The 11,214-nt window shown below is 37.9% G+C and overlaps 1 protein-coding gene across 9 annotated transcripts in view; it reads left to right on the top strand.

The window, feature by feature from the left end:
- PPFIA2 (PTPRF interacting protein alpha 2) overlaps positions 1-9,990 on the top strand; it is a 287,306-nt gene extending 277,316 nt beyond the window's left edge. For 4 of the 9 annotated variants that reach the window (XM_058023313.1, XM_058023320.1, XM_058023319.1 and 1 more), the window contains 5 exons: positions 1,712-1,887; positions 1,982-2,050; positions 2,998-3,157; positions 4,760-4,852; positions 8,542-9,990. In XM_058023313.1, coding sequence (XP_057879296.1) covers positions 1,712-1,887; positions 1,982-2,050; positions 2,998-3,157; positions 4,760-4,818 — 464 coding nt within the window. In that variant the 3' untranslated portion in view covers positions 4,819-4,852; positions 8,542-9,990. The other 5 variants (XM_058023315.1, XM_058023311.1, XM_058023314.1 and 2 more) reach the window with 2 other exon arrangements.
- Positions 9,991-11,214: the final 1,224 nt, after the last annotated feature.

Genomic DNA, 11,214 nt, shown 5'->3' on the forward strand with positions numbered 1-11,214 from the left:
TTTTGAAGCTTGACACTGTTAACCCATTGTCATGCCATTTAAGCAAAGCATTTAAGCATGTGCTTTAAGCAAAACTAACATAAGTCCATTTTTTTTCAGAACAAATCCTAAATTAAATTGGGCACAGTTAAGTACTTTGCTGAATCGGGGCTGCAATTCTGAATGGTGGTTTCACACATACATTTTGCTAAATTGAGTTTTGGATATGGATCTTATCTGAACCTTTTCCAGGCTCAGAAGCACAAGGCCAAACGGTGTGCAGCTCAGTGGGATGTGCTGGGGGCAACGCTAAAAAATGGGAGCACTCAGGACCCTATGCCCCAGCTTTTGAAAACCTTTGCCTTTAATTACTTATGTCAAAATGTATCATAGAAAATGCTGCTTGGAGGGTTGACCACTGAGGCAGTTGATTGGTGCATAAGAATAGTTCAGAACAAAACTGGCCTTATTAGCAGATTTCACAGCTGATTCTGAAGATTTTTTTTTTCTGTGTAAAGCTCCCTAGAGCAGTTGCAGCTCACTGCATGGTTCTTTTTATATATAACAATTAGGCTGGCTGGGTTTTTTTCAACTATCAGAAATGAATCCTTTGATTCCTTTGAGCTTTTCCAGCTCTAGTGACTACAGCAGTTAGTACTTCTTAAGGACAATGCTGATCAGAAGAGCTAAAAAAAAAAAAAGTTGTGCATTTGTTCAAGGCACATCATGGCATGCACTAATGCAAAGACTTTGCCTTGGACATGCAGGATCAGTGCCAGTCAGCCCAAGTGGGTCTAGCTGGAGACAGACATAGGGGAATTGGGTGTTGGTCTCAAATTCTAGTGTGGCTTCAGTGCTAGTGGCTTCAGTTCCTTCTAGGACAAGGGTAATAATGACCGTCATGCATTGGTCAGTTATTCATGGTCCCAGGTGGGATTTGGTCTCTGCCTGCCACTGTTTCAAATGATCCTGACCCCAAAAAGCGAGACGCTCTCAGCCAGACAATGGAGAAATCCTGCTCCCAGAACAGCCACAGCAGCTGGACTTGTAAAGGTTCAGGAATAAGCTCATCACTTAGTAAAGAAAACTCAGTACTATGTTTCCCACTTACAACTCTAAAGATTAGTATAAGTAACTTTTCCTTCACCTTACAGGTAGGGCAGGATACTTTTTCAGAATAGCTAAATCCTCAAAAGGTTTCCTAGCTGGTTTTGTTGCCTTAGCTTTATAATTGGTATGGACTTAACAAATCTAGCAACTTTCTGTACTAAAAATAGTTTGTCTCTGAAATAGTGAACTAATCTTTTACTTTATGTTAGTATGTGATAGGCATGTTAGTATGTGATAGGTGCTGACACAACTCCCAAAATATTTAATACTCAACTCACATATGAAGCCTTGAGGAATGGCTACTTCTCCAGTGCCTTTGCACTGTAAAATCTTGCCCGCAAATTGAAAAGGTCTGTGTAGGAAGTGGGAAGAATTGCATTATGGAGATCCTTCCCCTCTGGAAGCACATTTCTCCTTTGGAAACATTATTACTTGAAGATAATTAATCACATAGAGTTTTTCAATAGAGCACACTAAAGCTCCATGAATAGTGCTGGCATTCCTCATGAATGAAATAAAGCAGTAAGACATCCACAGTGCATGCACAGCTACACACATGCACCTATACAATTTGGAAGTTCTCAAGGTATCAGGAGACTGACCTGGTGTTATGTCCTTACAGATGTGCTGGTATGGAGCAATGATCGAGTCATACGCTGGATACAAGCCATTGGCCTCCGAGAATATGCAAATAATATTCTAGAAAGTGGTGTACATGGTTCACTTATAGCACTGGATGAAAATTTTGACTACAGCAGTTTAGCTTTATTATTACAGATTCCAACACAAAACACACAGGTAAATTTGCTTGTGCTACTTCTGGTTAATCTGTGTCCATTATTACCTTTTATTCATCTTCAACCATTTTAATTGTTTACTTTGGTATCTCTAGGCACGGCAGATCCTTGAGAGAGAATACAACAACCTTTTAGCACTAGGAACTGAAAGACGACTTGAGGAAGTAATTAATTTTATTTTCAGTATTTATAAAATATCATAGTAAAACATTAACATTAAATTGAATGCATGAAGACATGTTAATTTTCACATTGTTAAAGAGAGTCACAGCTTAAAAAAGTTAGAAATACCCATCAAGGTTTTTAAAGTAACTTCAGCTTGGCTACATATTTGTATCATCTTGGATGCTAAATTTGACACTGCACTCTTACCTTAAGATGAGAATTTTCCAGAAAGGAAACATGCAAAATGGAGTGGAAGTTTTGCTGGCCAGAGCAGGAGGTGGGGGATGTGTGTGGGTGGGATGCCTGTGCAGTCTATTCTTTAGAACACTTACACCTTTTTTAAAAATAAAGAAAAGAAGTAGAATTTTCAGTTTGTTCTTTATTGCTTTTTTTTTTCAAAGTTCTTCAAAGTTGACCAGTATTAATAGAATGGGATTTGGGGCAGTTATCTGGGAAGAGGAATCTCAAATCCAACTATGGAAATTATTTATCTTAACATAAGAGTCCAGTGCAAAAATGTTTAAGTCTTGGACTTCGGCACATAAAGAGAAATAATACTTTTAAGGATTTGCTGAAAATGTCAGATGCCTATGAATTCTGTGCATGCACATGAAGGTTTAATCGTTTTTTAGTACTTTATGTAAGCTTCCTAATGCAGTAATAAATCACTTTCTGTCACTGTGTAAGAAAGTTCTATAGAGGTGACACTAAACCCCTTGACTATATCGAGCCAAAGATTTAAGAAGAGTTTTCCACCCCAGCATTTAATATTTCTCAAGCTTTTACTTTTACCAGCATGTCTCAAACACATTACAGTGACTGGATGCAGTGCAGCAGGGCAGGGTAGTTGTTATGGAACACATTTGGCAGTGGTAGAGGTAGCACACAGCAGGATGGTAAATCAAAAAGCTTTGTTTTGCTTTATCAAACACAACTCTGTTGACAGAGCGATGACAAGAACTTCAGGCGTGGCCCCTCCTGGCGACGGCAGTTCCCGCCGCGCGAGGTCCATGGGATCAGCATGATGCCGGGCGCGTCGGAAACGCTGCCCGCCGGATTCCGGCTCACCACCACATCGGGCCAGTCGCGGAAGATGGCCGGTGACGGTACGAACTCATCCCTGCACTTCCTCTTGGAAAGCACCAGGCTTGTCCCAGCATGCCAAGTTGACTTTTAAAGCATGTCTGTCTCACACCACAACGATTGCGTTCCTTTAACTAGGGCGAACCGAGTCTGGGAGAGTTGAATTAGGGAATGGAAAAGCACTGACTTGGCATAGTATTGATTTTTTCAGGTTTGCTTCAGACAAACAGTGTTTATTTAAAACACAAAAAAGTTCTGATCTCACTATCCTTCAGCTGTAAAGGAAACAATCAGAAAGACTGGAATTAATTTACTAACTTTCAACTGAGACTGAATATAATATCTAAGCAAATTTTTCATCCTATTAGCCTCTCTCGCAGGTGGAGTGTTTTAGAGAACGCAATTAGAAAGGGCTATCACCTTTATTTTCCTATCTTACTTTCAAATTAAATAGCTTACCCTTGACCATCAAATAACTGAAGTTGCTAACAGTCACCAGCAGATGAGTAGTTAGCAAATGCTGAAATTCAGGCACTAGTTGAGTTACTATATACTAGTCCTAATTTTCTCTGGAAATCTTTTGATTTCCAAAAGATGCACAAACTCAGAAATGAGTGGAAAGTTAGCAAGCAGATCATAATTAAAAAGTAAATAAAATTTAAAAATCATTGTAAGAGAGCAGGCAGAGGAAAGAAATCAAATCACAGCTATTTCTTCAGGTTTATGGAAGATAAAGCCAAGTATACCTGCATGAAGTTCTGAGAAATATTAGTACAAAAACTGCCCTATTTAAAATACTGCCATTTATTTAATCATGACAGGATTCAGTCTACAAATACTTATCTCACACTTGTAGAGACCTGAAGATCACATCCTGTAACTTGATAATGAACTTGGTATGACAGTATTGCCACCTAAATTCCATTAAAGCCATCTAAATTCCATTAGAGTTTCTCACCCTTAAAAACAGTGCTTTATGGTTGCAGTTACACATGGAATAATTTACTGGTATCGTCACTGAATGCCATTGACTCCTAGCTTCCATGGCATTTCCATTGCCCACATTACTGTAATATACAAGAACCCTATAAACATTAAGGGATTTCATCTTCTAGTCATGGTGTGATGTAGAAGATGATATTCTGCATTTTACAGATGTGGAACTAAAAGGCAAATCTGTAAAAGGCAATCTGCAAAAGACAGATTTAGTGATTTACTTGAGGTCTTCCAGACAGTTAATTCTTGATCCGTGTATACTGAACTCAGTAGACTTAAAGGGAAGTAATTTTGAAGACCTGTATCTTTATCCAGGATTTGGCTTCCTGTCTCTCAGCAGTAAGAATGCAGTAGTATTTAAACAGCATGATAGGTAAGAGCATTAGGAATTACAACAAAATAAAGACAAAATTGAGTTTTAAACTGTATTCTCTTTAGACAGATTCCAGCAGTACATCAGCCATGAAGAAGTGCTGAGTTTTGAACTAGATCATGCTCAGATCACGTTAGAGAAAGCCACAGAGCAATTTAACAGCCACCCTTCCAGTGGTAAACAGATTGATATATTTTACTGATGATTCTAAAGAGGCTCTGGTTTGTTTCCTTTTTTTTTCCTTCCCAATTTGCAGTTGCTTCATCACGACTGCAGAGGTTAGACAGCTCAACAGTTCGCACATACTCATGCTGACAAGGCCTAGCAAAGAAGCCAGCACTGAATTGTTGTGAGTATTCTGTAGGGGCCATCATGAAAGCTCCTTATGACCGCACTACACCCCACATTATCCAAGCACAAGCCAACATGGAGCAGAGGACGTAACTAAGGGCTCCCTAGGATGGTCATTTGGTCATATCAACAGACTTAAGCTCAGTCCACAGGATACTACCAACCATATTTTGGGAAGAAGGCAGAGGGAATGAACTTACTTTATGAGAACTTGGAAGAGTTCTCCTAGGAGCTGGAATGTGGGGGCAACACTACTAAGGCAGAAGATGTTTACTTTTTTTTTTTTTTTTTTTTTTTTTTTAATTAAAGCTATTGCTAAATTTAGAACATCAGGTAGCTGCACAGACTTACCCATACTGAAAATCTTGAAAATTTATCTATTACAGAGATTCCTGCACTTCTCAAACCTTTCAGAACTGACAAAAAAAGGATTATCTGAGCTGGATGCAACTTTGGATCAAATTTAGTAGTGGAATTCATGTTTAATTTTTCACCGTATATCTTTTGAGTGGGGTTATGAATATCACAGAGTCACTTTTCCACAGTTCTGTGGAAATACAGTTTTTTATTTTATCCCAGCTTTTGGAAAAAAATACACACATGATAAGTAGTTACATCAATATGGCACCATTTTATGCTAGTATTTTTTCACTAAAACAATTTCCATTTAGTTACTTGGGTAATTGCAAGGCAGCTGGAAAAAAATATTTGAATATCACCAAAACCTCATCAGACATCAAATATGCTTCAGTAGCTGTTGGATATTGTAGGCAAGGCATGCAAGGATCTGCAAGCAAGTTGCTGGTTTTTTGTTTTGATTCCCAAGACTGGGACAGACTTGGGGACGTCGAGATTTTACTAACTTTGTGTAAGTTCAAAAAATACTTAGCAATAGAAGACATTAACAGTGGGAAAAGTGGATTGCTCAGGATCCTCCTGATGACATGAGCCTTACTTCGAAAGACTGCAAGATATACAATCTTCCTCTTAGTAAAAATGGGACCTTCTGAGCCACTCCTGAAGAATAAACTTGCAGGCAGGGTGTGATTATTTGTTGGTTTGGTTTGGTTTTTCTGAAAAAGCAACGTTTAGTAGCTGAATCTACAAAGATGATGATGAAGCACATAAACTATAGAAACGTTTTTATGTGTATGCACGTATAGATTGAAGCATCGTATTGCGTCAGTAAGTCAGTGACAGGACTCTCACAGGGTTCAGTGGTGACAGAAATGGAAGGCAGAGATATGAACCTTTTCTCCTATGAGCTTCAGAATCACAATGTTGGAACCAATTAAGCATGACCAAGAAGTTCTCTTAGGCCAACGGTAATGGGCCAGGCACTTGAGGTGAAGTTCGAAGAGTGCAATAAAAGCAGAAATGGAAAACTGACGCACTAATAAAAATTAATTTACGATTATCCAAACCATTTACTCCCACTATATTAAAAATATTTAAAAAGTAGCAAAGCACAAACAAAAGTAAAGTAGCAGACTTTTCTTGCACTATATATGTATGGAAGGTATGTATTTTGAGCAAAAAGGTGTGTATATAAAGTTATACAAGCTTTACAACTTCACTTCAATTTCTGTTGGGGTATTAGTAGTGTTTCAAGTATGTATCACATCAGTACTTGCTGCTTGTCCACTATTCTACTATTTAAATGCTTGAGTGGTCTATAAGGATACCAAATTTGCATCTACATGCAAATTTACATCTACATGTAAAGTCTAATACATTAAGTTAACTGACAATAATATACTAGTATTTCTCTTCTCACTTAACCATGTACTCCTTTTAGAGAAGGAACAAGATGATATGAACTATAACTTTTTTATATGGACTTACTATAAAGGCCACTTCAAAATGCTATGCAGGTAATAAACCAAAAAGCAGTTCAAGTAATTTTGATCCCAGTACATTATATTGAAAATCAAACCAACATCCCACCCCTCTACCTCCCCCCAAAAAACAACCATGCAGGGAAAATATTTCCTTCACTATTATATCAAACTTGAAAATTTAAACAAATTGCCTGCAGCTCAAGAATGACAGAAACATATTTATCATGAACGGAAACTGCCCATAGAGGGAGATATCAGATTGAAGGGCAACAGAGGAGTTTTCAGAATTTTGTCAGCACAGTTCCCGACTAACAGTTTCTTCATGGAAGGAGCTGATTGATACTTGGACAAAAGGGAAGATTATTCATTACAACATACCTCCTGAAATTTTCCAGATCCATCTTAGACAGAGACCCAGGCTTTTGTAACACTTCGCCTAGACTACATCAGCAGGTGTATTAGCTGCTGTATTATCTCTGGTGAATTATCTGCATGAACAGAAGCAGGAACTAAGCAGCAGAGGGGAGGGATAGCTGGATGAGTTACCACACAATAGCGAGATAAGGGAATTTTCCATGTAGTAAAGGAGAACATGCCCAGAAAAAGCAGGCCTAAAAGAAAGCAGCAAACAGACTGCACATGGAACAAATGCAGATGGCCTGTGATTACAGCAGGCTGCAGATTCTTGCATTCTGCTACTCTTACGAGAGTAAGAGACATTCTCTTACAGAGACTGTCAAAGGCTTGTCCACACAGTTTATGCCAACATCAGTTTGGTACAACTTTCCAGAGTCTGTATAGTGTATGTTCACAGCAGCTGTGCCCTGTTCACATGCTTTCAAACTGCATTTCAGGTGGATTTTTTTTGAATATTTATTGAAACCATAATGAGCTGCCAGAAACCATGTGCAGACATTCTCAGAACAGTTATATGAGCTTACTCTGCACAAGCCTGTTTTAGTGCACTTGGTATCAGAAATTTAAGAACAATTAAGGCTGCTGGTGCTGGCCATTTAATGTTACAAAGAAATGTACTACAGAGCACATGGGACCCATCAAGCTTTCTGCTGTGGTGCTAGATGTGGTGGCCCGGCTGAGCAGCTGCAATGTCTTTACACAGGCAGTGGACTTGGCACTCACATAATCCAAGCTTTCCCAACACTTTTAACTTCTAAAACACTTGTCATTGCCAAGTCAGAAGGGTCATTCAGGAGAGATTTCTTGCCATAGGCTGGAACAATAGAACATACTACTTCCACTTTTATTCTAATGAAATACTAAAGGAGACTTGGCAAAATCAGTTATGTACTTTACCAATGAAGGGTCTGAAAAAAGGATTTGTAAAGACAAATGGAGAAGCAGCATTCCAAAAATATGTAAATGATAAATGGAAGCAGCTAGTCCATAGCAAAGAAACCATAAGGATGATAAAGGTAAATGCTGTCAAGCTGCAGTGAACTAGGAAGAAGAGCCACAAAGGACATCAGCAATGTCTGTACGCTGAAAATGTGTTTCACATTGTGCCAAACAGGCAAAGGTCTCCAGATACAGGAAACTAACCCCAGTGCTGCATGAAAACAGCAGGAAAACAACTGTAAAATGAACATAAGCAGCAGTCTGTGTTGACTGAGGACAATTAGTAAAAGATTAAAATGAATTATTAGTAATTTTATGTTGCAGATCTAAAATTAAACAAACGCATGCCTCCCACACATACTTGAAATCCATATTTTAGTAACTTAGTTACTAAACTACTTATGGTATATTTTCTGTTGTCATTGAACTTTGGACTGAAATAGAATCATAAAATCTTGCTAATTAATATTTGTTTGTTTTTTTTTCTTAGATGCCATCTCTTTCTTCTACTTTACCTGAAGTGCACTACCACTACTTAGGAAAAGAGCATTAAAACTCTCTGCAAGAACAGGTTAATAAGGAAGAGAACACATAATGTTTATCATCCAAACAGATATGATGTTCCTTTCATGTATTGATTAGTTTAAAACATGAATGAAAAATACCTAAATTACTGAAACAAAAAAAAAAGAAAAAACAATCTCCCCCTTTTCTCTCAGCATCTCTGTCATCAAAAATTTGACAGTAGTGCACATCCAAAGCTTTTATCAAATGAAGCCACTCATCTTTACATTGTTACATCTGTTTTATTGTAAAATATTAGACATTTACGTATTTACTGTGTATGTATTTCTTTTAAAATGTGTAAGTCTGATGTAAATGGATATAAATATGATTTTTTAAAAATGAAATCTATGGTACATGGGGTCTCAGTGCAAACATTTGACAATACAGTGTCAATAATACTGTTTGTATCTTTCCATTCCACCATTTTTACAGTTTTTGGATTGTAACAGTCAAATTAATATGTTTAGCAGAGTTAGAAGCTTCAACATGTTCCTACTGAGAAAAATCTGTCAATATTTAAAGCTGAACACCTGCCTCTGATGATGTATAATAGAATGACATAACCTGGAACTGAAGCCAAAATGGACCTCTAAAGACAAAATGGAAATGTTAGATACCTACAGAGAAGCACCATGATGGCTCACCTCTTAAAAACAGACACATAAATCCAGAAGAACTATTTATAAAAAAATAAAAAGCAATTTAATAAAACATGATTTGTACAAAAAACCCAAAAACTTTCTTCTACGTTACCTGCGGACCAAGAAGAATCTTGCTTTACCAAGAGCCACCTTTTTGTTCCAGGATCTTCAAACACCAGCCAGCATTGGAAAAGTAAATCTAGTATTTGCATAGAGTCAGATTCTTCTTTCCAGATATATTCAGCAAAGAAAAGGAAAGAAAAAAGAAGCCAACCCCCACCATTTCTTCATTCTAACAGGGCATTAGACAGACTCCTGTCTAATGTTATGCTTTTAGCCAAGATGGCCTTGCTGAGACTTCACAAAAGTCAGTTTTATCAGAGGAAATAACTGAAAGACAGAGTGATTAATATATAGTGTATAAAAGTTTAGAAGAGCAACTATTACCTGCTGTGGCTTTATTTGGTGGTGTTATTGTTGTTTATTCTTTGTTTAAATGGGAAGTTTCAAAGTAAGACCTACTTAATAGTCATTTACCTATTTGCTATTTTTCAGCTGCTTGATCTTAGCTCAAGACCTGTCTTTTAGTTATTTCTTTTAGCAGTTTGATCTGCAATGTTTGCACGTACATTAACATTTGTTTTGTCTATTTTTATTTGGCAAATTTCGGTCAATCAGATGGTGAAAGATTTTTCTCCCCCAATGTCAATAAAAAAGAGAATTCAGTGCTATTTGTGTTCATTGGTCTGTTACGTTTGGTACGTAGTAGCATTAAGTTTGGAAACCAGATGCTTCTCACAGCTACGCATAAGAACATTTTGGCACTAACAGGGATGAGTTAGGATGAGAATCTGCCACGAGAGGGAGCACAGATCTTGCTGATGGGTGCAAAGTGCTGGCAGGGGTATCCACACAACTGTAGAAATTTGGAGCTCTTGTACACACAGTTCCTTGGGCTTGACCAACATTCTTCTCCTCCCTCAGCCTCCTTCTGGATTATTTTAGGGCAGAATATCACAAATTAAAGCAATGCAAACACTGTCACTGTCACTATCAGTGGCAGCAATATCATGTAAATTCACATTACCTCAAACACCAGCTCTTGTTTTACAAAATTCCTTTTGTAGCCAACACTAAAACTTAGGGGGCAAAGGGGAATGAAATGTGTTGGGGAAAAGAATGAGCCGGATTTTATGACCAGAGTGAAAGTTGTCTGTCCCAGAAATTATATATTTCACAGTGGAAGAAAACAGACTAGAATAATTTAAAATAGTATTATTGTGACTTCAGTTTTGATTTAGGATAACACATCAAGCGTCCTAATTCATCGCTGTCTCCCTCACACAAGCTGAAGCTCTACCCTCTACAGCTAGAAACAGCAGTTATGCTAACTGTTGCCTACTTGGCTCCAACCCTTTCAGTACACTGAGAATAACTACTACATGTGCCTCTTCCAGCCAAAACTCAGCAACTCAGTGACCCTTCAAATCTACTCTCTTGCTGTTTCTCTCTGAAAACAAATTTTGGAAAATCACTGCTATCCTACCACTTGTTAAATAGGCTTCTTGTTCTTGATGGTACACCCAGGTTGCTGGGCAGCAGCAGAGCCATGTATAAGAGCAACTACTCCTTCTCCCTTTCTTGAGCTAAGCTAAGACAAAGCATTCTGCAATTGCAGCTCCTCAGCAAAAAGCTCTTTTGGAAAACAAAAGTAATGGCCATTAAACAATGATTTCTCCATACTGTATTGCTGCAATAAGGTGCCTTTCTTTGTCTAGGTTTTCTGAATATTGATGTATGAGACATTTGACATTTCTGGAATTCTCCACATTACCAGCATGGCAGTAATAGTGAGCACACCTGAATGCTCTGTCCTCTTTTAAAATACAAGTCTTGATCTGAAATCACTTCTACCAAAATAGAGAGAAAGAAAACAGGCTTCCTCAGAAAACAGA

This window comes from Melospiza georgiana, chromosome 4 (assembly GCF_028018845.1).
Source record: "Melospiza georgiana isolate bMelGeo1 chromosome 4, bMelGeo1.pri, whole genome shotgun sequence".
NCBI classification, from domain to species: Eukaryota; Metazoa; Chordata; class Aves; order Passeriformes; family Passerellidae; genus Melospiza; species Melospiza georgiana.